General features: G+C 35.4%; 2 protein-coding genes across 4 annotated transcripts; both read left to right on the plus strand.

Annotated features, from left to right (window-relative positions):
- The first annotated feature begins 236 nt into the window (after nucleotides 1-236).
- Nucleotides 237-12,261, plus strand: LOC18421724 (beta-galactosidase 11). 3 transcript variants are annotated; one of them, XR_016053964.1, is made up of 18 exons: nucleotides 237-555; nucleotides 854-949; nucleotides 1,046-1,158; nucleotides 1,576-1,642; nucleotides 2,384-2,476; nucleotides 2,952-3,095; nucleotides 4,449-4,543; nucleotides 4,780-4,885; nucleotides 4,998-5,082; nucleotides 5,174-5,292; nucleotides 5,776-5,943; nucleotides 7,107-7,288; nucleotides 8,100-8,209; nucleotides 9,129-9,238; nucleotides 9,921-10,028; nucleotides 10,415-10,522; nucleotides 11,076-11,898; nucleotides 12,030-12,261. XR_016053964.1 is itself a non-coding variant. In XM_011631119.3 (18 exons), exons 1-18 carry the CDS (start codon nucleotides 337-339, stop codon nucleotides 12,159-12,161), a joined length of 2,553 nt encoding a protein of 850 aa, XP_011629421.2. In that variant the 5' UTR covers nucleotides 237-336; the 3' UTR covers nucleotides 12,162-12,261. The 3 variants fall into 3 exon arrangements, 2 of the variants coding, with proteins under 2 accessions (XP_011629421.2, XP_088720720.1); XM_011631119.3 differs by having other exon boundaries at nucleotides 11,401-11,898; XM_088864594.1 differs by lacking the exon at nucleotides 2,384-2,476 and having other exon boundaries at nucleotides 11,401-11,898.
- Nucleotides 12,262-23,898: 11,637 nt separating this feature from the next.
- Nucleotides 23,899-25,780, plus strand: LOC18421723 (U-box domain-containing protein 21). The gene has a single exon (XM_006826529.4). It carries the CDS (start codon nucleotides 24,135-24,137, stop codon nucleotides 25,419-25,421), a length of 1,287 nt encoding a protein of 428 aa, XP_006826592.1. The 5' UTR covers nucleotides 23,899-24,134; the 3' UTR covers nucleotides 25,422-25,780.
- The last annotated feature ends 511 nt before the right edge of the window (nucleotides 25,781-26,291 follow it).

The raw sequence follows: 26,291 nt of genomic DNA on the forward strand, positions 1-26,291 counted from the left end.
TTTTACGTGTTCAACCATCTCTCCTTCTTCTCTCCCCGTGTTAATCTCAGAGCACTTGTTAAATTACACAGAGAAAACAATGGAAAAAAGGACACGTAGGGCGATAATAATAGAAAAAACTCCCCATTGTTCTGGTATTCCGCTCCTTGATCTGTAAGAAATAACCGGGTTTCTCTCTCAACCCATCGTTCCCTATTTAATTTAAATGCTTATAACGGCCGCACAGCGATTCATCTGCGCCGGGGTTCCTCTTTCTATGAAGAGGAGCCCATCGGATCAACTGGTTCAGAGTTTTGTTTTCGGGGTTGGGGCTGCAATTTCTTAGGCTTATTAGCCATGTCAAAGTGCATTCAGGGCCTGAGTCTTGGGGTCCTGTGCCTTGTCCTTGTCTCTACAATTTCAGGGGCGTTGAGCCATGAAGGTTCGGTTGCGTTGAGCCATGAAGGAGTGGGGAGAAAACAGAATGTGACATATGATGGAAGGTCGCTAATTATTGATGGGAGGAGAGAGCTCTTCTTCTCTGGTTCTATTCACTATCCTAGGAGCACTCCTGATGTGAGTTGTTTGGTCTTCTCCTGTTTCTTTCTTATTCTTTGAGGGAGAAGATATACCAGTATTTCGAGGGTGCGATTTACGCAAGGCTGAAATTCTTCATTAATAAATAAAATTTTTTGCATAATATTAAGCTCTAAAAATGATGCAGATCGGGAAAGCTATGTAAACACTTACAATTGGGGAGTTAGAAAATGTGTTACAAGTTAAACTACTTCTAGGGATTTGAAACCTTTTTTTTTTTTTTTTTGTTGAGATTTTGTTAAGGTTGAGGGCTTTCTAAAAAGCTTGTGTTGATCAGATGTGGCCTGACCTGATCGCCAAGGCAAAGGAAGGAGGAATAAATGTGATCTCAACCTATGTGTTTTGGAACGCTCATGAGCCAGTGGAAGGAAAGGTGAGCCTTTTTTTACCTGAAATTAAACGTTTATAAGTTATAAACAATGCATTAAAGATGAAGGGGTTGCGAATTTGAGATGAATTTTTTTTGCAGTTCAATTTCAAAGGCAGATATAATCTCGTTAAGTTCATCAAGCTCATTCAAAAGCAAGGTCTCTATGTGATTCTAAGAATTGGGCCCTTTATCGAGGCTGAATGGAATCATGGGTACATCTCTTTCCCATATATCCATATTATTGGTAAAAAGGTCACAATCATTAGTTTGATTGGTTATTTAATCGCTAAAGACGACTATGAATTTTTATTGTACACAATCCTTAACACACACACACAAATAGAGCTTGAAGTATTTATCTCCAGCAGTTTACGAGTACAGGTCGGGTACAAGTCAGTCCAACTGAACCCAGACCTAAATAGTGTTCGGGTCCAGATTTTGGACTCGGACCCAACCAGCCGGATCCAAATGTTGGACCCATACTAGACACGTGTTGGATATACCAGACGGATTTCAAGTCGGGTCCAAGTCCGCGTCCGGATCTATTGCCAACCCTAGTTTTGGTTTTAATAGAATTCTTTTTATGGAAAGATCCACTAATGTGCTATCTCAATGAACTACTAATGCAGTGGGTTCCCTTATTGGTTGAGAGAGAAGCCCGGTATTATCTTCCGAACCGACAACCAGCCATTCAAGGTGAATCTCTCTCTCATATATAAATACATACACTCTTCTCTTACTTCCATATTATCTCTCTCTTATGTCCCCATTATCTCTCACATACTCCCATATTAGTTCCATGTTATCTCCCTCTCATAGTTCCATATTCTCTCTCTCTTGGTTCAACATTATCTCTCATAGTTAGTGCTTGCAAAACCGGGCGCTGGCTGCGGCCGATTTTAGCTGGCCCTAACTTAAAATAAATTCAAAAAATTATAAAAAAATAAGAAATTTATTTGTAATAGTGTTTTTAAAGTTTTTTATTGTTTTAGAATAGATTGGAAGTAATTCGGCTATAAATATTTATTTTTTACATTTTCTCTTTTTTTTTGGAATATTTCTAAAAATAGATATAAATTGATTTTTCAAAATCTATTTGGTAGCTACTTTTTTAAACTTCATTTGGATATATTTTGTTTAATTATACTTTAAACATTTTTTTTTTATTTTTTCTAAAAAAGATTAAACGTTCTTTTGAGTGGTCGGCACGTGCCCGACCCTGGCAAGCTGCCTAGACCGGTTTCGGGTTACCCGAAACTACCCATGGCTGGGTTCCACGGCCAGGTCGTGCAATCGATCACTGCTCATAGTTCCCATATCCACTCTCTTTTAATTCGTTCCCAGATTAACACACACTCTTTCTCTCTCTTGAATAATACCAACTTTAATTATATTCCCAAACTTATGGTCCAAAACCCTGCCTCTATTACATTGCAGTATTATATGAAGAGATATGCGAAGATGATCGTGAACATGATGAATAAAAACGAACTATTCGCTCCACAAGGGGGTCCTATAATTCTCACACAGGTTCTTAAAATATCTCTCTCTCTCTCTCTACATTGGGATAAAAGAATGACTGATTTACGTATGGATCCTAAAATATTAGGTAAAATACGAAATGCTCCACTTATATGCGGAAATTGTAAAGGTTGGACAACTTGTATATTTTTTTTTTTTTTCCAAAATTACCTCTCAGTCAACTTAAATTTTATTTTTATTTTTTTTATGTTAGTAGGCAAATGCCTTAAAGTTAGGGGCATTGCCCTACTAACGAAAAAAAAATTTAAAAAAAAAAAAAAATTCAAAATTTGAGTTAACCGAGGGGTAATTTTTTTAAAAAAAAAAACAGGCTGACCGATCTTCTTTGTAATTTCTGCCTATAAATAGAGCACTTTGTATTCTACTTAAAATTTTAGGGACCGTACCTAAATCACTCTTAAAAGAATTTTAGAGATTCCCTACATTTTAATTCGATATTCAATTGATTTGGTGTTTATTGTAGATTGAGAACGAATATAACAATGTTCAACAAGTGTTTAAAGAGAGGGGAGCAGATTATGTGCAATGGGCCGGGAACATGGCCCTCAAGCTTAATACTGGTGTACCCTGGATTATGTGCAAGCAAAAAGATGCTCCTGGTGCTGTGGTGAGTTTCGTAGTCCTCATTTATTCGTCATACCATGTTATGGAAAGATTTCTCCATTGGATATTGGGTGCAGTGTGCATAAGGCGTCAACCTTAAACAATCCAAGTACGGCGTGCCTCCAAACCAGGTTGAAAGATATAATTTTAGTGTCAAAAATTTCAGCAATGACCTAGAAATCTATTGCACATCTAATTATGAAATTTAAAGCTAAAAAATAATACAGATCCGTTAGATCTACAAACACTTAGACAATCTTAAAAATAGACGGTCTAGATAGTGCGTTACAAGATGCATCATTTAAAATACTTGAATTCTTTTTTTTATTTTTTTTTCATATATGTAGATCTCAAAGCTGAGATGGTCAATTTGAGGGCTTTTCGCATCAAAACAACTTTTTTCAATAAATTTTTGAGGTGTATCTTACTTCTATTTTTTTCGATAAATATTTGAAGCGCGTCTTACTTCTATATAATAAGGTTGATTCCTTATATAAACTTTTTCCTTGTATATTATAACAATTGGTATTTACAAAACAACAGCCGTTATTTCTGATATTTTAAAATCTTAGGTTCAAATCCGTTATCATGGCTGTAAGTTCATTTCACAACTGCCGTTCATTTAAAATGACTTCCGTTTTTTCTTGTAAAGACCCATCTTTTCTAACAATTAAAAAAAACACGTTTTTCTTCCCTGACATTGCCTTTATATATCATTATATTGTAACAAGTTGGCCCGTTATCCATGTAAGTGGCGGGAAAATTACTACGATTTTATTTTACTGTTATAACAAAAAGGCCCAAAAATATGCGGCATTTACATGGAAGGACTAACCTCCTCGTATTAGTTTTCCAACTTTGCCCGGGGGTCGATATTTTAAATATCACACCATCTATTAATTCATTTTTGCTATTTTTATATTCATAAGGCCATCTAATGTCAAAAAAAATGAAATGTGACAATTTGTAGGGAGGTCTGATGTTTAAAACGTCGGACCGCACTACAAATTTTAAGGTACCCCTAACACAAGCGGTCTGATGTCTCAAACATCGGAGCGCGTATTGTTATTAATAAATGTGAACAATCAGCGGTTTGATATTTCAACCATCAGCAGTAAAGTCGGAAAAAGAAAAAAAAAATCCAAAGGAGTTAATCCTTCCACGTAAATACTGCATTTTTTGGGCCTTTTTGTTAAAACGGAAAAATAAAACGGCATGGACGGCTGGTGTTCCAAAATTGAGCTACATCATTTCCTATCAAACCATTTGTTAGACATAAACGTCATGTTTTAGGCAATGAAATTATTGCAGCATGAATTCTTATTACAAAACTTTGATCCATCCTCATTTGGTGCAGATTAACACCTGCAATGGAAGGAACTGTGGTGATACATTCACGGGCCCCAATTCACCGAACAAGCCCTCGTTATGGACCGAGAATTGGACTGCTCAGTGAGTTATCTTAGACCAATTTTAAGCTACGTAAACTCTCTTCCTCGTTTGCAAAGATAATTCCAATGCCGATGTATCGACAGTCATTTGACAATGCCTGGTTGTCGATAGAGCTCAAAAAAATTGGAACATGAAACTGAGAGAGAGGGGGGAGACAGAGATTTGAATTAACCTCTTCCTAAAGAGGAAATTGAAAATCGTTATATTTCTCAAACATTAGCATTGCAAATGTGTAGGTATCGAGTACTCGGTGATCCCCCATCTCAAAGACCAGCAGAGGATCTTGCATTTGCTGTTGCTCGGTGGTTTTCGAAGCACGGCACGCTGGTGAACTACTATATGGTATGCAGTTCCTATTAAGCAACAACAAATTCGTTTCTTTTCCTTCAACTTCTCTTCTACATTTGCTATATTTCGATTATTATTGAAAACAAATCTCAACTGTCTACTGCAGTATCATGGTGGGACGAATTTTGGGAGGACAACTTCATCGTTCGTGACGACTCGTTACTACGACGAAGCCCCACTAGATGAATATGGTTAGGAAACATGAATCCCAATCTCTGATTCTTATTATTGGGAAAGGTGTAGATTTTGAACTTGGTGTGGCTTGATTTATAAAAATGCTAGGTCTTGTAAGGGAACCCAAATGGGGTCATCTGAGGGACTTGCATAGGGCTCTTAAACTTAGTAGAAAGGCCTTGCTTTGGGGAACTCACTCAAATTACTCCTTGGGCCATCAACTAGAGGTATGCTTGCATCAATTATAACAATGACTTCGACATTCTAGGGTATTAATTCTACTGTCTTTCTCACATTTTCTTCTAGTTTGGAATTCGACATGTTCTTTGCATTTTTGTTGATGATGCCTCCTCACCCAAGCTAATTTTCATTAGGGCATTCATTGTATACTATGAGACTAGTTATCATTGTTATAAGGAGTTCACAGTCACTCTTAACCATAAGATGTTGAATTTCATAGCTTGCGGTGTGTCACGAAGTTTGAAAAAAAAAATTGAACTTTGAGCCTAGTCAATGACACTTACAGCCACCCGACTTAAAATCATAGAAAAAAATACTCATAACCTCCTTATACTAAAAATAAATGGTCTCTCTCTACATGTTTCCTTTTTTAAAAATTAGTACACTATTTCTAGCATTTTAATGGGTTTGTTATACTTTTGGATGTATCATATTTAAGCTTATTGTGCTATTAACATCTCTTTTTGCAGGCTCGTGTCTATCAGAATTCGGAGAAAAATGTTTGCTCAGCCTTCCTTGCCAACAATAATACTAGGGAAGCTGCAACTATATATTTCCAAAATGTGCCATACTATTTGCCACCACGTTCTATTAGTATCCTGCCTGATTGCAAGACAGTAGTCTTCAACACTAAAAAGGTGTGGCATTTTTTCCCTCTCTTTTTCTCTTCTTTCCTTTATCAGACAACCATGCATCTTAATTTATCCCTCATGAAATCTTAATTTAGTTAAAAAATTTAATTAGTTATATATTTAGCCTCAAGAAAAAAAAGTAGAAAGGGGCATGTCTATGTATGGATATAATACCTAGAAATAAAATTTAATTGGCAATCTTTGAAATAGTTCTTCAAAACTTGAAGTTAATGCCTTCTTATATTTTCTTTGGCTTGATAAGATTGAATATATTTTTGCACTTATTTGAAATTTTACAAGGGCAAAACATTAGTCAATGTGTCTTAAAGTGGGAGTTATACTACTTGTATGATTACTTCTGCGGTCGCCTCTCACCGCACTGCCCTTGCAGGCTCAATCACAAGTGAGTGGACGGTTAGAAACACTAAGGAGCACGAAGGGTTAGTAATGTAGATAATGCGACATCTCTAAAAAGATATTGTTGCAAAAATAGAAATATAAGGAATCATAGATAAGGGTATAATGTTTCAAGAAATGATCAAGAAGAACTTCCGCATTCCACATGATCCTTATTCACAGTACATTTCTATCTACTGTTAAAGAAGAACTACCAGGAACGACATAATCATTTATCTATTTTTAGCTCCCCCACTACAGTGAAGAATAGGATCAAAGTGAATGCATTTAGTAAAAATGAATACTGCCAGATGCTTCTATTTGTTGGTTGCCAATAAAATTTTGTATCAATTGTTTAACAAAGATTCCAATTGGCATTCTAAGGTGGACTATTAAGAGCTTCATGTTATTAGGAAATGAAGTAGAAAAAAACCTAATCCCAATTCCTATGATGGTTTTTACAAGCATTTATGTTTGTGTGTGCATGTGTAAATTCATATATGTGGCTTGAGCCTCAATCTCTAGGTAGGGGGGTACGATTTCTCATGCTTATCCATCGAAGAATAGAAAAAAAGAAAAATCAACTCTCAATGAAGGAGAAAACGAGAATCTTGTCAGGGGTCTCGATCTAACTTAAGTAATCAAGTTCTTAAACTGAACCAAGTTCTTTGCATTCTTCAGATACTCAGCCCAGATCATGAAGTTTGCAAGTTCCTCCTCTCGATTTGCGATTTCAAACAAGGAATCGACTAATTAAAGTAGCTTCTTTACAGGTAAATGCACAGCATAATGCAAGGACCTTCCATCATGTGAAGGATTTCAGTAAAGGCATGAGATGGAAGATGTTCAAGGACAGTATTCCTAACACTGAGGACACTCCTGTGCAAAACTCCCTGCTCTTGGAACATTACAATGCAACCAAGGATACCACTGACTTTTTGTGGTACACAACAAAGTAAGAGAAGTCTATCACTTTGCTCCAAAATTGGCTTGACCTCATATAAGAGCTTTTGTTGATGTTTTCTTGAAGCAAATTGGTTTGTTGTTATTATTTGTTCCGTCTAGAGTTTGGCCTGCACTACAATAACCAAGAGTAATTAGTTTAATGGGGCCAATATTCTTATACATAGGATATTGTCCTCTACTAAATTGGGGTTTTTATATTATGAGCGCTCCTAAAACAACCAAGATTGACATTTATATCACCATCTTCTGAGCCTTATCTTAGCTATTTGGGATCAGTTATACACCATTATGCTATATCCACATTATTTGTCAGACTTCATAATTCATGAAAAGATTCGACAAAGTTTTACCTTGACTGCCTACTTAACACAGCCCTCCTCCTTTATCTGGGCTTGGGACCAGCTTGACACCGACCATAGCAAAGTTACAGACACATTAATCTTTTAGTGAAAACTTCAACCATAACTTTGTTAAATAGCAGGAACTCCCTTCAAACTTGTTTACTTGTATGAGTTTGACCCAAAAAAAACTAATAATAATAATTTCTAGAACACCTGCACTCATTTCTAATGTAGAGACCTCTTTTTAAGGGTTCTACTATGTGCACAAGTAGGTTTATGCAAGAGTTCACTTAAATGTTGTCTAATTAGTATGGTAGAGAGAGAGAGAGAGAGAGGCATCTGACTAACCATTAAAATCGTACCCTTTGTGGAGTACTGATGCAATGAATTAGTATTGTGTTTGTTGGATTGATTTTTCTTTTTCATGTGGAACTGAAGCTAATCTCCTTGCAATTGTAGTATTGATGTAGGTAGCAATGATCTACCGTTGCTCAACAGCATCAAACCAATTCTCCAGGTTGCATCTTGGGGCCATGCAGTCCATGGTTTTGTTAACGACCTTTATGTTGGTACGTCTATCATCTTTCATCTTCGGTTTGGGTGGTGACGGTAGCACCTTGATATCACCTAGTTATCATATTGTGGTTTTCAATCTTGCTGACACCACCCACTGATACCGTCAAAAAAACTAACTTCCTAATCTATCTAAAAGAAAACAAGTAGGGGCCTGTCTTCCCACTAAATTAACCAAAAACACAAATATCATCCATTCACTCCCTCGGGTAAAGTAATATTTAGAAGTATTTTTTAAGACCCAAAATTTTGGAATGTAATCACAACTTAAGAACCTAAAATTTAGTGGGAAGACAGTCCCACAATTTAGTGAGCCTGTCTTCCAACTAAATTAACCAAAAACACAAATATCATCCATTCACTCCCTCAAGTAAAGTAATAATTAGAAGTATTTTTTAAGACCCAAAATTTTGGAATGTAACCACAACTTAACAACTTAGAATTTAGTGGGAAGACAGACCCACAATTTAGTGGGCCTGTCTTCCCACTAAATTAACCAAAAACACAAATATCATCCATTCACTCCCTCAGTTAAAGTAATATTTAGAAGTATTTTTGAAAACCCAAAATTTTGGAATGTAACCACAACTTAACAACCTACCTCAAAAAGAAACAATTTCATACACTTCATATGTGCTTGGGAATAATATCCTAAGATTGAATCAAGACTGCCCAATTTTGAGATGATAAGATCTAAGGCTTAGAAACAAAAAATTCATCTCTTTTTTTAAAATGCTCCACAAGTGATTCTAATGTGGATCTCAGAATTTAAGATCGAAAAATCCTCCTTTATAGGCATTTAGCTCGAGGGAGTAAGTGGACAGTGTGCACCGAAAGGAGTATATTATAGTCGCTCTTTTATTTATGAATTGGTTATTGTATCTTGACTTATGCTTTTCCTTTTCTTTTTTTTAGGAAGCTCACATGGGGACCATGTACAGAGTCCCTTTTCTCTCAACAAACCCATAACCTTGAAACCTGGCAAGAACAAGATTTCCTTACTGAGCATGACCACTGGATTTCCGGTAAGTAGTTCTTCTAATCCGATAATTAGAGGATGGGGTTTAGTGTATCAGCTGAAATACCTATTCAAATGTGGTTTTCTTCAAGAATTCGTCTTAGAGATAAATTGTAGACTAAAATTTCATACCTCAATAATCTTGATCACTACATTCATGAACTTGAAATAAAAATTGGTTTTCTGAACGTTAAAGCCAACCACTTTAAAGTTTATGTTTGGACCGTTTATTACCATTTATTTTAATTTTTAGCAATTTTCTCGTATGTGTCCTTTTAGCCTTAAAAAATCAAGGATCTAAACAATAAATGCAATGAGACGTTAAGATGTGTTTCGAATCCTAAATCCATATAAGAGATGGATTTTTGTGACGGATCACATTAAATTAAGAGCTCAATTAAACTTTGCACTTAATAAAATGTGTTTTTTCATAATTTACTATAAAGACCTATCAGGACACATTTGGGTTATTCTCCAATAAATACAAATGGAGACAATTTATATAAGGTTGCAACCTTATACTGCAGATGTAAGGTGCACCTCAAAAATTAAGCGGAACAAATGTTCCAAAGTTCAAAAACATTCCAATTGCATATATATATATATATATATACATATATATATATATTACATTTTTTTGTGGTTACATTTTGACAATATTAGTATTATTGTTTTTTTATGGAATGAAGAATAGTGGAGGTTATATGGAGCACAAGATTGCTGGTGTGAGCAAGGTATTGATCCAAGGTCTAATGACTGGAACCCAGGATCTCATCAACAACATTTGGGGTCACCAAGTAAGCATATGCTTCTCATATCTTTTGCAGGTTTCATGGGAAAGTGTCTCACTGTACACACACTACGTCTATAATATGTACACACACAATACCTTTGAACATCTTACTATTATTATTACTATTATTGTTCGTATTCTTAATCATCTTTTTGTATCAGAATAAGTGTTACAAAAAAATCAATAAAAAACTAATAAATTGAGTAATTGGGGTGGTTCTCATGTTTCATTAGCCACAATCACCCAGATTTAGATCTAGAACTGGCAATTCTGATTCTTATCGACAAATTTTCAAACCTCAGTAATTGTTGTTGTTATTACTATTATTATTATTATTATTATTATTATTATTATTATTATTATTATTAATAAATTTTTTTGCTTATTTAGGTGGGGTTGTTAGGAGAAAAGCTAGAGGTTTACAACCCTCGTAGCTCAAAGAAGGTGAAGTGGGTCGATGCCAAGGGCCATGACCATGAGCCACTCATATGGTACAAGGTGCGTACTCAAAGCCACTTTGCCCAATAGTTCAAAATTCCTCCAAACTGGCCCAAATCTAGTTATAATCGGTTGTTAAATAAGAAAGATTGCATACAATGCGACCATTTATATTGATATTCACAGTTACTTAAACTATCTGATGTGAATTCGATAGTTTTGGTGTGTCATAAAATGTGAGAATTTTTTTTTTTTGAGTTTTGAGCTTGGTCAATGCAATAAATAGAACCATCCAATTTGACATCAAGTGATCAATATTAGTTTTGACCATATTCTACCAGAGATAAATGGTCTCATTGTATACTTTCTCTATATAAAATTGGAAGCCGACACTTGGGAAAAAGTTTAGCATCCACATATGTGTATGCTAGGGCATAAATATGCAGAGCATCCACCGTTTACTCCCAAGATACACGGTGGAGATGGACTGTAGTACTGAAATGGATTTTATGTTCATACCAAGGCTCATCTCCACCATTCATCTTGATAGAATACTGTAAATGCCCCATATGCATGCATGTAACTAGCATATAATTTGTTTTGGGTAGTTCAGCAGTAAGAATCGAGCTCGAGATGTAGAACTCCCATACAAATTGCATGCTATATGTTTTGTCGTGTGAACGCCTGGGAAGAAGAGCTGAATTGTAAAGAAATTCCTGTAAAATATGATCCATACGGTCACTACGAGTTCATCACTGTTCTAGCCATGCATTAGCGGTGATGAGTAGATGCCACCATACTATTCAACAAGTACATTGATCATCCAACTTCTCGATCGGAAGCCGACAAACCCATAGGTCATGGTTGCTAGATACTCATATGGCCCATAGGAATGCGGTGAGGTTTTCCCCATGGTTGTGAATTCCTCATGTTTTCAGAGGCACTTTGATGCACCTGCCGGTAGCGATCCCGTAGCCCTGGACATGAGCAGCATGGGGAAGGGTGAGATTTGGGTGAATGGACAGAGCATCGGTCGATACTGGGTCTCCTACCTCACACCACTGGGCCTTCCCTCTCAGTCTGTCTATCATATTCCTAGATCGTTCCTAAAGCCAAAGCGCAACTTGCTAGTCATACTCGAAGAGACCGGAGGAAACCCTCGACGCATAACCTTGGAGAATGTCAGGAGAGACATTATCTGCGGATTCGTGTCGGAGAACCACCCACCAAAGGTTAAGGACTTTGAGAGGAGCGACTCACAGATAAAGGCATTGGTGCATGAGAGCGAGTTGCAGCCCATGCTAAACCTCCATTGCCCCTCCGACAATGTCATCCAAACCATCGACTTTGCAAGTTTTGGCAACCCGATTGGTATTTGCAGTGCCTTTGCAACTGGCACTTGCCACTCGGCTGTCGCCAAGGACATTGTCGAGAAGGTACTCTCTCTCTCTCAGTCTCTCAAAAACCTCGTAAATATGGTGTTGCTTGCTCCTAAGCCCCTAACATTGATGTTTGCTCCTAGTAACTAACAATTAGGTGCTTTTTGTTTGTTTTTTATTTTTTTCAGGCTTGTTTAGGTAAAGAGAGCTGTGTGGTCTCTGCTCTGCCCAGCAATTTTGGTACAGACCTATGCCCCGGCACCATAAAGACTCTTGCAGTTCAAGCAAGGTGTGGCCCAAAAAGAAAAATCAAGCATTGAAACACATTTAGAATGTGTTAATCTTCATCTCATGTGCTTACTGTACTCATATGCTTAACACTACCTATTGTTCAATTTAAATCGGGGTTACCTTTGGTTACTTCTTTTTCCTTTTTATATATATATATATATATATATATATATATATATTTATCTATTTGTTTACTCGAACGATGATGCTACTATGTATACTTGAGAGTTGAGATTATGTGGTTTCCAAACAGAACGACTTTTTCTATTATAAAGAGGCGGTGTAATTTAGTACAGACCATCATTTTGCTGGCGTGTTGGGTGAAATTATGGACTTTGTTTTGGCCGTCTGCTCCTTTATGCACAAATAATACATGTATATATAGAAAAAGTTTATACAATGTTGGAACCTTAAAATGTGGAATTAAGATGTATTTTAAAAATCCAAAAAGGCTGTTTAGAAAAACCGGTAATTGATCATCTCGACATCGAGATGCATGATCATGTAACAAAACAGATTGTTTAGACCTAAAAATAGTGTATATTATAACACATTATCAGGAGCGTCTATTTTCAAAACTCTCATTTGTTTTATAGATCTACTTGATTTGAAGCATTTTCGGAGTTTAATTTTTTTTATTAGAGATGAAAATAGATTCTCAAGCTATTCTAATAATTTTTAACACGAAAATAATATATGTAATAAACTTTGGAGGTGTACCTTACTTTGATTATTTAAATTTGGGTCATACAAATACTACAAACATAATTTTTTAGAAGTGTCGTTGCATTATACTATGACCCCAAAGTTTGCACGCACACTCTCTTCATCTCAATAATCAATCTCCCAAAAACAAAAGTTAAATTTGAACCCTAGATATGGTCAAAATGAGTCCTCTCCAAAAACGAATCTAGACCATTCATTTTAAGAATTTCAAGATTTTAGCCTTTATAAACTCAAAATCATTTTTTTCTTTTTTAACATTTTTTTTCTAATGATAATAAAGCCATCCAAAAAAATTGGAAATGAAAAAAAACCTTCTAATGCCTAGATCTAAGCATATCACTAACATGAGCAGCCTATGTTAATTGGGCTAAAAAAATACTTTCTAGGTTGTGTTTTCAATTTTTTTTTTTTTTTTTTTTTTGTGATTGTTCATTAGAATGAAAATAGTGTATATTTCAAATTTTGGATCAAAAAATGACCATAAGATGGTTTTTTAAGGTTGTTGCATCATATTACTGTACAATAGTTGCTTGAAATCGTTACAGATATATAGCATGTCCGTTGCGATCCATCATGGACATAGCAAGTCCATAACGGGATAGTTTTCCATGCAAAAATTATATAGGGACCGCCACGGCTCCTATAAATCCGTAACGATTTTTAGGTAAAACCTTCACGAATATAGCATGTCCATGACGGTGCGAAACACTGTAACAATTTACCTATAGGCATTTTTAAGACTTTTCCAATATATATATATATATATATATATATATATATATATATAGGAATATTATTCCCAATACCTATAGACGAAAATGAACAATGATTTCGTCTGCCTTCATCACCGTCCAAAATTCATCGCACGGTCACGACTGTCTGGTAGTATTTCATTTTTTTTTTTTCTTAACAAATCAAAATAATCTAAAATTTGGAATGTGTGTATATCTTAGTGAGGTGCACCTAATAAAAATATAAAAACAATAATTTACTAAACAAAAAGTGACCAAAATACCCCCAAAACTTTTCGGGGGTATTTTGATCAATTTTTTTCATGTAAAATATTTTTTTGATATTTTTCGTAGATTTTTCATATTTTTTATGAACTCACAATCCAATTTTAGGTCATTCCAATTTGTAGAAACAAAATAAAAAATAAAACACTACTAGACAATCGTGACCGTGCAATGAACTTTGGACTGTGAAGAGGGTAGATGAAATCACTGTGCATTTTAGCCTATAGGAGTTGCGAAAATGAACAGTGATTTCGCCTACCCTCATCACCGTCCAAAGTTCATCACGCGGTCACGATTGTCCTATAGTGTTTCATTTTTCATTCTTTTTCTACAAATCGGAATGACCTAAAATTTGGAGCGTGTATTCATCAAAAATAAGGGAATCTTGAAAAAATATAAAAAAAACTATTTTACATAAAAAATTTGACCAAAATACTTCCGAAAAAATTTTGGGGTATTTTGGTCAATTAATTTTTCACGGATAATTTTTTTTATATTTTTATTAGATGCACCTCAATAAGATGTACATACCCTCCAAATTTTAAGTCATTTTGATTTGTAAAAAAAAAATATGAAAAATAAAACACTACCGGACAATCGTGACCGCGCGATGAAATTTGGATGATGATGAAGGTAGACAAAATCACTATTCATTTTCGCCTATAGGCGTTGGGAAGACTTTTCCTATATATATATATATATATACCTTACCTCCTCAACAGTCTTTAACGAATTATGTTGTAGGCTAGTGTAGGAAAAATCAAACCATAATGGTTAACTAGACATGGGGCGAGAAGCGGTTTAGCCTAACTAGTAAACTGGTTGGTTCAATCAGTATAATCGGGCTAGTCCCGGGTGGTCAAAAAAATGTTAAAGAAATAAAAAATATAAAAAAAATCTAAAGCATATTTAAAGCATGATTAAACAAAGCACATTCAAATGAGGTTGAAAAATATTAAAAAATAGATTTTAAAGAATTGATTTGTGCCCCGGGATATTTTTTAAATTTTTAAAAAGATGTTCCAATCTTTGCCAAAATGATAAAAAAATATTAAAAATACATATTACAAATAAAATTCCTTATTTTTTGGGATTTTAAAGAACTTTTTTAAAAAAATTTAAAATACCCGACCAGTTCGCCAAAACCGGTTAAAACAAAAACTAGCCAGTGGTCAGTTCCGATCTAATTGGGAGGTTAGAATTTGAACCGCCCCCCAAAATTTCCTACACTGCTGTGGGCGCTTTCATATATTTTTATTGGCTTCCTGTATTAAAAAACCTAATGTTAGCAATGGGTCGCTCAGCCCGTATGGCCAGCCTTGTCTTAAAAAACTAGGGTCTCAGGCACAAAATGGGCCAGCAAAGCCCAAGAGTCGATTGAATCGGGGTTTGGGCCCGGCCGTGACAAGGCTGCCTTACCTGGTCCCTTTTTCCCCATACTGTTTTTCTTTTATTTATTTTGGGGTACCAAGCTTGGGCCAATCTAGGTTTAAGAGGCATTTATTTTGGGGTACTAAGCTTGGTCAATGCCTCTTAAACCCAATCCAATAGGGACTAAGGACCAAGTTTGGGCGGTCCCAACCCTATGGCTTCTATGCTCAATTGACCAAGTTTCGCTATGTTTGTAGAACGTCCCATGCTCTCCTCTTTAATTGTTAGCTCTCTCTCCAACTTTTACAACTCCAGTCCAAATCTCTCTATCTCTATAACTTTTGATTCTTAGGTGACATGGTGTGAACGTGCCTCTCTTAAACAACTGTTCCATTTAACGTCTTGGAAAGTTTAGCATAAAAAGCGCGTGGTTTGAAAATCAGACGCACCCAAATACTCGTGAGCGCGACCCCAAGAGACTCACGTTACGTTTGGTCCCCATTTACTGCCCTCTCCTAACAATTCCCCATTTTCAAACCCTGTTCTTCACTGCAAATTCTACCAAAACGTGTTGGCCCAAACCCCATTTTCTAATTCAAAACATGACACAGCTTTCTACCACTACTGCCAAGTCCACGGGTTAATCGCCGTTGGATCGTAAAATCTACGACTTCGACTAGATTTGCCAATCAATCACAGTTGGATCCTCTTAATCTAAGCCTCCAAGTCAATGCAACTAAATATATTTCGGAAAGTTGATTGGCGTGATGGAGGCACCAGAAAAAGATAAAAATTAAGAAAAAATGGGACGCGGTGCCTCCTCATTTCTTCATATTTGGATTATTGCATACTAAAAAATCTAGGAGAAAAATTATTATAACCCAAGAGATCAATCAAGATTATAAAAAAAAAATAGATTTGAAGCTCTAAAAATAAACCATCCTGTATATGGACCCGAGACATTTAAATTGATTCTGTTTTAAGAGCTCGAAATGGATTTTCCTAAGATAGAGATGAATTCCCAAGGCCATAGAATTATAATGGTTATACATTTTTATCAAGTGCGCCATCAATTTGAATTTTGAGCAATTTTACTCTTAGATCTAGCCCGTAAAAAATTGGACAGTCTTTGTTCGGTCTTCCAAAGGGAAGATATCTTACACATGATGGGAACTATTTTTCCTAAACCTAAAATACATATATGATATTTACAAAACTTTTTTTAAAATATATAATGTTTTTATAGATTTGAAAAACATTTTTGTCAAGGTCGGGCCCAAGTTCTTGACCTGATGGGTTAGGACCGGGTCCAAGACGACCCCTCCCCACCCACCCAACCCATTACCACCCCTCCAACCCATTACCACCCCTATATAGTTTGGTTACATACATTAATACTAACATGTTTCACAATAGACATAGGAGCATTGACTCTAAAATTAATAGAATTCAAACCACTTAAATCATGTTTTCACGTAGGCTTGCAGGGATTCAAACTCTAAAATTAATAGAATTCAAACCACTTAAATCATGTTTTCACGTAGGCTTGCAGGGATTCAAACACCGGATATCATGCATCGACTCTAAACACCCTAACCATCAGACAACTCAAATCACTGTAAATCCATTTTCGGCATGAATTTGGAGTTCCAAAAATAATACAGATCTGATAATGGACCCCAAAATAGTACCCTATAGATAATTTTTAACGTTTTATAAATTTATTTTTCAGGACTTATGATCATGGTGGTCTAGATGATAGACAAGCAAATTTTTCGATCCAAAATCTATGTCCAAAACTATTTAACTGCTTGGTCAAGGCTACTTAGACTCTATTGAGTTATTTGGACTCAGACCCTTGCAGAGCCAAGTACTCAAGAACAACTTGGGTATTAAAAAATAAAAATTACATAAATTTATGGGATCGTTACATAAAAGTCATAATATGTAATATGGGTTTCTCATAAGAATTTGAGAGAGTTTTCTCGTCATGTGCCATATTTTTGTATTTTCAAGTTTTTTTAGTTTTTCTAAGATATCTCCAACTGTAGATCAACTTTTTTTATAGGGGCAACATTTCTATGCTCCCCCTACAGCATAAAAGTTCTATCCTCCCCCGACCATCCAGCCGTCTAATTTTGATCAAGAGAACCACTCACCGTTTGATCTTAGATCCGACCTCTCAAAGTATTTATATTTAGTTTTTTTATACAAATTGTATGAATATGAAATTTGTACATGCCATCTTCTCATTGGACGCACCTATAAAAAATATTAAAAATAGTTTTTCGATAAAATATAATAACCAAAATACCCTTTTCAAATTTTCAAAGGTATTTTGGTCATTTTATTTTATTGAAAATATTTTTTTAATATTTTTTTGCTAGTGCGAGTTTAATAGAAGAATGGAAGTCCAAAATTTGGTGTCAAAAAAGTTTATAAAAAAAAATTTAAAATAAAATAGTGTAGAAACATGACATTGTGATTGGGGCAATCTTAGCCCTCCATTCAGAATGGACGATTGTATAAGGGGAGGATAAAACTTCTATGTTGTAGGAGAACCATAGAACCATTTCCCTTTTTATAGATCCATGTTTTGGATATTTTTAGTAGTTATTTAGACTTTTTATGTGGTTTTAGTTTTGTTTCACTTTTAAAAACATCTATTTATTTATTAGCAATTTTTAAATTTATTTTAAAGTTTTATGACTTTTTGGGCCCTATACGTGTCTCAGCAAAAGAGTTACGCAGCTAAGTCGGAGGCCCACTTCAAAAACATTGATCTAGAATTTTGATTTTGGGAATATGGGCTAAATGCAACCCATGAACCTAAACCCTACCACTCTATAACTACAAAACAAAAGGCATAGCTCCACATAACATTACTTAATCCAATACTAAGGGGTGGCAAGGGTCGGGTCAGACCCGGACCCAAACCCGACCGGACAAAACAAAAAGAATAGCTCCACATAACATTACTTAATCCAATACTAAGGGGTGGCAAGGGTCGGGTCAGACCCGGACCCAAACCCGACCGGACCTAAATTCACCGGGCCCAAAACTGCACCCGAAATATAGTGTGGGACACGGACCCAATTCAAAAATTAAAATATATATATATTTAACTATGTTTAAATATGTTTCATATATTGGGACCCAAAAAATATTACCAAACGCGGACCCTAACCCTAACCCGAACCCGAATACTGTTGGATGCAACCCACCAGGTCTAACTTTTGGACCCATACCCAGACCTAGATCGGGTTTATCTCTCGAGTAACGGGTTGGGTTCGGGTCCATTATCACCCCTTTGGACCAATACTCTTTGTATATATATATATATATATATATATATATTTATATGTATGTATGTATTTTTTTTATTTTTTATTTTTTTTTACTATAGGACCTCTTTACCTTTTAGCTTCTCGAATTAAATATTTTAAACAGAGCAATCTTTTCACTTATAATATTTATTTTCCATTAGACACACCAACTATAATTAAACTATAACTAAGCTTTTCAAAAGAAAATAAAAGTACGACTTAGTGGAAGCATTTTTCAACCGCATGCCGTATGGAATTTAGAGAGCAAGTCGTTGCCTTACTTCAAGTTCTACAGTTGGCTTGATGCAATAAAAAATCTGAACCGTTCAGCCCTATTCAAAACGCATGCACGTGTAGTTGACCATTCTTAACGTGATATTAAGACAATTTCATTTGTGCGTCAATCCTGGATGACTCAAAACTTCATGCAGAACCATTTGTTTTGAAACGCATAAATAAATAAGAAAAAGTATACAAAGACACCATTTATTTTTAGGGTGCCGCTTAAGGTTCAACCTTAAACAATCCAATTAAGGTGCACCTTCAAAATTTATTATAAAATATAATTTTATTGTAAAAAATTCTTAGGATTATTTTAAAAGCTAATTTTATATCTAATTAAAAAAATTTAAACTTCAAAATGGTTGAAATCAAGTAGATCTACAAACATATGAAAATCTTGAAAATGGACGGTCTAGATAATGTGTTGCAACATGCACTTTTTATGGGACTCAAAAACCTTTTTTTTTTTTAATACTCAAACATCTCAATGTGAAGATGATCAATTAGAGGGATTTTCAACATTAAAACAACCTTGCTGATAGATTTTTTAGGTGCATCTGTAATTCTACATTTTAAGGTTGCAACCTTGTATAAACTTTCAGTAACCTGTAAACTGGCCGGTTCAACCGGCCTAACTGGGCAAGCCCCAACAGTCCAAAAAGTTTAAGAAAAAATAAAAAAAACAATTCAAAAAAGGATGCTGTTTGTATAGAGCCTAGGCTCTAACCAATCAAATTAGAGTCTACCTTCAAATAGTGTCGAGAAATATGGTTTCAATACTAAAAATCATTGTGATAGCTTTAAAATACATTTTCATCGTTATTTATAAAGTTTAAAGCTTCAAAAATAGTGTAGATCAACTGATCTATGAAAATTTGAAAATCTTGAAATTGGCGGTCCAAAAATGCGTTACAAAATACACTATTTTCAAAACTTGAAATCCTTTTTTTTCCATATGATCATGCATCTTGATGTCGAGGTGATCAATTTGAGAATATTTGGGCATCAAAACAACATCTTCTAGTGAAATTTTTGAGGTAGGTTCTAATTTGATTGTTTAAATTTTTCCCTTCAAAAAAATATGAGAAGTATATTACTTTTCCCTTCAAAAAAATATGAAAGGTATAATTAAAGCATGATTAAATAAAGCATATCCAAATGAAGTTGAAAAGTATTGAAAAAAAATGGATTTTAAAATATCGATATGTGCTCAGGGATATTTTTAAAATTTTCTAAAAAACAAGATGAAAAAATATAAAAATAAGTATTCATAGCCAAAACACTTTCCAATTTTTTCCAAAATGATAAATAACATTCAAAAATACATTACAAATAATTCATTTTTTTATTATTTCTTTTTTTTTTTTTAAATACTCAGCCAGACCACCAAAATTGGATCCGCCAGTGCCCGATTCCTGTTTGACTGGCTGGTTCCAAGTTTGACAAGCCAAGTTTCTGATAAGCGCTATAAACAATTTTATTGAGAGAAATTAGATCTCGTGAGGGGAGAGCTCTTGTAAAGATTGAGGATGGGGTCTTTGGGCAGAACCCAAGCGATCCGTGGTGTCGCAATGGAAACCGGTTAATTTAAAGGGTGCGGTTTGTATAGAGCCGAGGCTCTAAACAAGCAAGGTAAAGTGCACTTTTATATAGTGTATAGTATCGAGAAATGTGGTTTCAATATTGGAAATCTTTGTGATAGCCTTAAAATATTTTTTCTATCTTGAATTACAAAATTTAAATTTTAAAAAATAGTGCAGATCGAGCACATCCATGAAAATTTGGAAATCTTGAAAATTGACAATCTAAATATGTGTCACAAGATGCACTATTTCCAAAACTTGAAATCCATTTTTTTCTCATGTCCACCCATCTTGATGTCAAGATGATCAATTTGAGGATATTTGGGTATCAAAACAGCCTCTTCTAGTGAAATTTTTGAGGTGGCCTAATTTAATTGTTTAGAGCCTTGGCTCTATATAAACTTTTTCCTAATTTAAATTAGCTAGTTGTGGAATTAATCACCCATAGATGTTTGAAAAGAGTGTTTTACTGCAAAAGTGATAATGATTTTTTATCCACAAATAAAGGAATAAATTGCATTTCTTGTCGATGAGCTATTAGCATGACTAGAAATGGCATTGAGGTCCTGATGGTAGCACCACTTGAGCCGCAGCTACCAATCTAGATTTTCATTCCCACTGACACATTTGAAAACCACTAATTATTTCTAAAAACGTGTAGGGGCTTGTATTCCTCACTTATCTACCCAAAAAGAAAAAAGAAGCTATTGACATGTCTCTAACTACCCAAAAATCAATATTAAGTTAGAAAGCTTATTGTTGTTGTTATTTTATCAAACTTTTTGTGAAGAAAAATGGCACCAAAGCCATCCAGTTGTTCATTCATAAGATTGAGGTGGTTGTGATTTGTGGGTGAAAAATACTAGTCTCATCTTAAAAGTCCATCATCTTTATCATCGTCATGTAATATTATGATATTACACAGAATGTGCGAATATTTCATTTGACAATAGAATCGTAGAAAAATCCAATTAATTGCATGTAATAATAAAGAGTAGAAACCCCAATAAAATTATAGAATAGATATTCATACTTTCAAATAATAGTATAGAAACAAGGGAACATACAATTGTTTCTAGTATATGACAACCACAATAAGTTATCAAGCGAAAAATTTATCAAAACAAGAGATCAACTATTAAACATTATACTCATAACTTTTGCTTTAATTTCAAAATGCCCATCAAAATACATATGACCATTGAGTTTGAATGGTTGACAAAAGGTAGATTGTTAAATTGTTGAAAAGTCAGGAATATTTTCATAAATATTTCATGAGTAATGATCCTATGAGATCCTCCCCTACCCATGAGTGTAGGACCTCGGAGGATCACTATTCAATTTGGTACAGATATTTAAAAAAGTCAAGTCTCACATCCATGCGATAACTTTTCTAAAGATCTGTGTCAAATTGAATGGTGATCCTTTGAGATCTTACACACATGGGAGTGGAAAGGTCTCGTAGGATCATTACACATATCTTATAACTCAATTATTGCATTTTACTTATGCACCCAAATCCAAAATTACATTGTGAAAGAGCATCAAGGTGCTCCCAAATTTCAAGTTAACAAATTTACCATATCCTCATATTGTTCTATATTTGAAATCTCTAAATTTTGGGCTCAACTGCATATTTCGGATTCTATCTATTGTAAAAATCACGACATTATCCCAGCTTTTGCTAATCTAAGACAAAATTGAAATAAAATATTGATATTTTATTAACTAAATAAATTGAGGGATTGTAGAAAAAAGTTACTTTCTTCTAACCGAGGGATCGTAGAAAAAATTTACTTTTGTAGAAGAAGTTCACAACCATCCGTTTAGCCAAATGAGAAATCAGAAAGCTAGGGGTGTATCATTTCTTTACAGGAAATTTAAGAAACTTTTGTGGGCTTTGGGTACGGTTGATGGCCTATCCAATCCGCACTAATTTCATGTCTTACTCTTATAGCTAGGAGTGATTGTTGACGTTTTTGTATTATAGACATAAAATTTAATAATATTTTCCCATAGTTTATGAGATGCTAGGCAACTGCAAGTAAATTTGTTACGCTCCTTATCCTTAATTTTAAATTTCCAGTTTTTTGTCGGAATCATATTCAACTCTTGCAAATAACATCAATATTCTCTAAATTGCTCTCATTTTCTAACTTAGAAAAATTTTAGGATCTCAAAATTCATAGAAATTAATTTTTATTATTTATTTTTTGCTGTTCCAAATTATTTTTTTATTTTGACTTCTCTATTCCTAAAGGAGTTCAAATTCATCCATAGTTTTGAATTTTGCCTTATTTTGGTCAACCTTGGACTTTGTTGAAGCCATCAATAGTTTCTAAATTCCGGTCGCCAAATTTAAATAGTAATTCAACATAATTAGAAAAAAATCCAAACATTGTTCGGCCGAAATATGGAAATTCATTCAATCAAATAATCATTCTTGAAATTAATTAATCTTAATTTTACTTATTTTTTATTTTCCTTTGGAAATTCTCATATCCAAATTTGCAGTAGTCTTGATTCAATGTGAAACCCTTAGATCCAAACCCTAATCAATCGGTCTCCCCTTAATTTTGAGGTCTTGTTTTTGGGAGCCCAAAAGGGCAAAAACTCACCTATTCTCCAAAGCCTAGGTTTAAAAGACGATGGCCACCTGCGCATTTTTTGACGAACGAACCAAGTCAAAGTTCAAACGAGTGACCGTTTCCCCGTCTAATTCTAGTTGTCAATTGCAATTTTTAAAGCCAAAAATATATTCAACTCCTGAGGGAGTAGCACATTCGTTTACTCCCTCGGATAAGACCTATCACCATTTTAAACCATGGATTGACCTCAAAAAGAAAAATCACTAATTGTGTATGTTATGCACTTGAAAAAGAAAAAAATGTCTCTAGGTTGAATAGAGACCATTTTATTTCCGATGGTGAAATATAAATGTTAGGAAAGTCAAATATCGAATTTTTTTTAAGAATAATGTCTAGGAATTATAAGTAGTTTCCAAAAAATTACATTGAAAAAAATCTTTCCAAATAGGTATGTTAATCGATGGAGGGAGGGAGTAAAAATAAAGTATGCTCCCGAGGGAACATAGTGTACGTGGGGATTTTTTAATGCTGGTCCCTCATTGGCTTTGAGTTATTAAAGAAAAGTATGCCCCAAACGGTTCGTCGGACCGACATCGCGCCCCGCCCCCATTCAAACCTTTGTCTGGTTCAAAGGTCAACATTCAACCCCTCAGACTCGCTTTCTCTCTCTAAAACTTCAAACCATCTCTCTCTAACTCTACTCTCTCTCTCTAATATCTAAACCATATCTCACTCTCTCCTTACTCTTTAAATTCTTTTTTCTTTAATTCTTTTTTCTCTCTCTCTCGTTTTTTTTATATTTTTTTATTTTTCTTTTTAATTTTTTTCTCTCTCTAACTCTCTCTCTCTCTCTCTCTCCTTAATCAACTCAATAAACGTCGCCAAGGGGATTTGCACCTTACCCTCCCCTATAAAAACTCTCCTAACCCCATCTAATGCCGCAACAATTATCTCGCCGGAAAATTCCCTGAACGCGATTTTTGCCACCCGAAAGTACCAAACCGCTAGCGCAGGATTCTCACCAGTAATCGTTAAGACCTAAAGATTTCCGGCAATTGAAAGGGTGTTCTCTCAGAAAAAACCAGGCGGTTACATTAGCTTCGCCGGAAAATGTTTTCACGGCGATCAAAGTTGCCAGAAAAGTTGAAACCAGGGATCAAGAGCATTCAGATTCCGAGCAATTTCAAGTGCCCCATCTCTCTTGAATTGATGAGAGATCCCGTGATAATGCCTACTGGTATAACGTACGATCGCCAGAGCATTGAACGATGGCTCGATGAAGGTGGAAAGACTTGCCCTGTAACGAACCAGCCAGTTCATGAACCAGAGCTTATTCCCAACCATGCTCTTCGTCGCATGATTCAGAGCTGGTGCGTCGCCAATAGCTCCAATGGAGTTGATAGGATCCCTACTCCTAAGATTCCAATCAGTGAAGCTAGGGTTTCTGAAATTTTATCAGAGATATCAGTTTCAAGCGACCGTAATCTTGCGAATTGCTTGAAGCTGGTAAGGAAACTTAAGATTTCGGTAAGAGAAAGTGAGAGAAACAGGCGTTGTGTTGCCTCTTCACAAGCCGGAAGAGTTTTGGCTTCGATTTTCCTGCAAATAGCTGGAAAATCAAGGGCAGGAAACTCAGATTGCAGGGCTTTGATGGAGGAGATAATGGCTTTGCTTATGGTGTTGACGCCATTAACCTTGGAAGCTTTCTCTTTTCTTTCGTCTAGAGAGATTTTGCTCTGTTTAATCGAGGGGCTTCGACAGGGGAACCTCGAATTGAGAAAGAATTCAGCTTTGTTGATCAAAGAGATTGCTTCCAATGGTGAATTGACAATTGATTTCAGGAAAATCGATGGCCTCTTTGAATCTCTGTTGCAGATTATCCGAGACCCAATCTGTTCTTCTTCTTTGAAGGCCTCATTGATCACTGTTTTTTACGTGTGCTCCTCGGATGAGGAAATTAGGGCAAAGGCAGTGAAATTAGGATTTATCTCTGCAATTCTTGACATTCTTCCTGATTCAGATAGATCAGTGTGCGAAAAAGCCATGGCCGCCATTGATGCTCTGTGCAAGAGCAAGGAAGGAAGGGCCAAAGCCAGCGAGCACGCTTTGATGGTGCCTCTAGTGGTGAAGAAGATCTTTCGCGTTTCTGATCTCGTGACCGAGCTCTCAGTCACCGTGCTGTGGAGACTATGCAAAGATGAAGAATGCAAGCTCAAATCTGTTTCAGAAGCTTTACAGGTCGGAGCTTTCCAGAAGCTTTTGCTTCTTTTACAGGTTGGATGCGAAGGAAAGATCAAAGAGAAAGTGACTGATCTCTTGAAGGTGACGAATTCTTACAGAGAGAGATGGGAATGCGTTGATTCAGGTGACTTTAAGGGCCTGAAAAGGCCTTTTTGAGAGGAACTTTTGTGATGGAGACTGCGATTCTTCGCCATTTCTGGTAAGCCGATTCATCAAAGGGGCCGGATAAGGAGAATTTATCTGAATTTCTTTGTGAAATTTGGTAAAATGAAGATTGAATAGTTAGACATAGGGTTTTTGTTTTCATTTTTCTTTCTCCAATTGTTTGGAAATGTAAAAAATATTCTTTTTACAGGAATTATTCAAAGACGACCCCTTTGATGGGGTCGATCGATTGAACTTACGTAGTTGTTTGTTTAAGTTTAAACGTTAAGGTGGAATTACATAACTGTCGTTATCAACGACAGTAAAGAAAATAATTTAAAGAGAAAAGAAAAGAAAAAGGTGTTATTGTTTTTGGCGGGAGAAGTTTGGATACCTGGTTTCAGTACATGAGACCTCTCTCAAGAAAATAGTCTCTTCTCTCTCTCTCTCTCTCTCTCTCTGGAAATGTCTCTCTTTTTCGAAATGATTCTCTCTTTCTCTGTGGAAATGACTCTCTCTCACACGCACACACAAAATTACCCCTTTTTTTTTTTTTTTTTTTTTTTTTCTGCCTGCGCAGCATGACATTCGTGGCTTAAGGCAACCACACTCTTTGATTGAAGTTCATGATGCCAAATTTTAATCTCTTTCTCTCCTATTTTTTTTTTTTAAGTTCTTAGCTTTTAATAAAACGATAAAATCATTTGAATAGGTGACGTATATAGGTTTCGACTATCCCTTGGGAAAAGAATTAGATCCTTCGTATATCCGAGCAGTTTGGGTTCTCTGGTTCTGGGATGCAAATCCGGTCCAAAGGAAGTGGACCCCGCAACTAGGGTCTGGGTCCAACATGCCTCGACCCAACTGAATCTGGGTCCAGCC

This window comes from Amborella trichopoda, chromosome 4 (assembly GCF_054954075.1).
Source record: "Amborella trichopoda isolate Santa Cruz 75 chromosome 4, AtrichopodaSantaCruz75HAP2 v2.0, whole genome shotgun sequence".
NCBI lineage: Eukaryota > Viridiplantae > Streptophyta > Magnoliopsida > Amborellales > Amborellaceae > Amborella > Amborella trichopoda.

What these genes read in the sequence shown, in the direction of transcription:
- LOC18421724 (XM_011631119.3), top strand. Translation starts at nt 337, where the DNA reads ATGTCAAAGTGCATTCAGGGCCTGAGTCTTGGGGTCCTGTGCCTTGTC. An exon ending in AGCCCCACTAGATGAATATG is followed by an intron (nt 5,083 to 5,173) that starts GTTAGGAAACAT and finishes TAAAAATGCTAG; the next exon opens with GTCTTGTAAGGGAACCCAAA. An exon ending in AGCCACTCATATGGTACAAG is followed by an intron (nt 10,523 to 11,400) that starts GTGCGTACTCAA and finishes TCATGTTTTCAG; the next exon opens with AGGCACTTTGATGCACCTGC.
- LOC18421723 (XM_006826529.4), top strand. Translation starts at nt 24,135, where the DNA reads ATGTTTTCACGGCGATCAAAGTTGCCAGAAAAGTTGAAACCAGGGATC.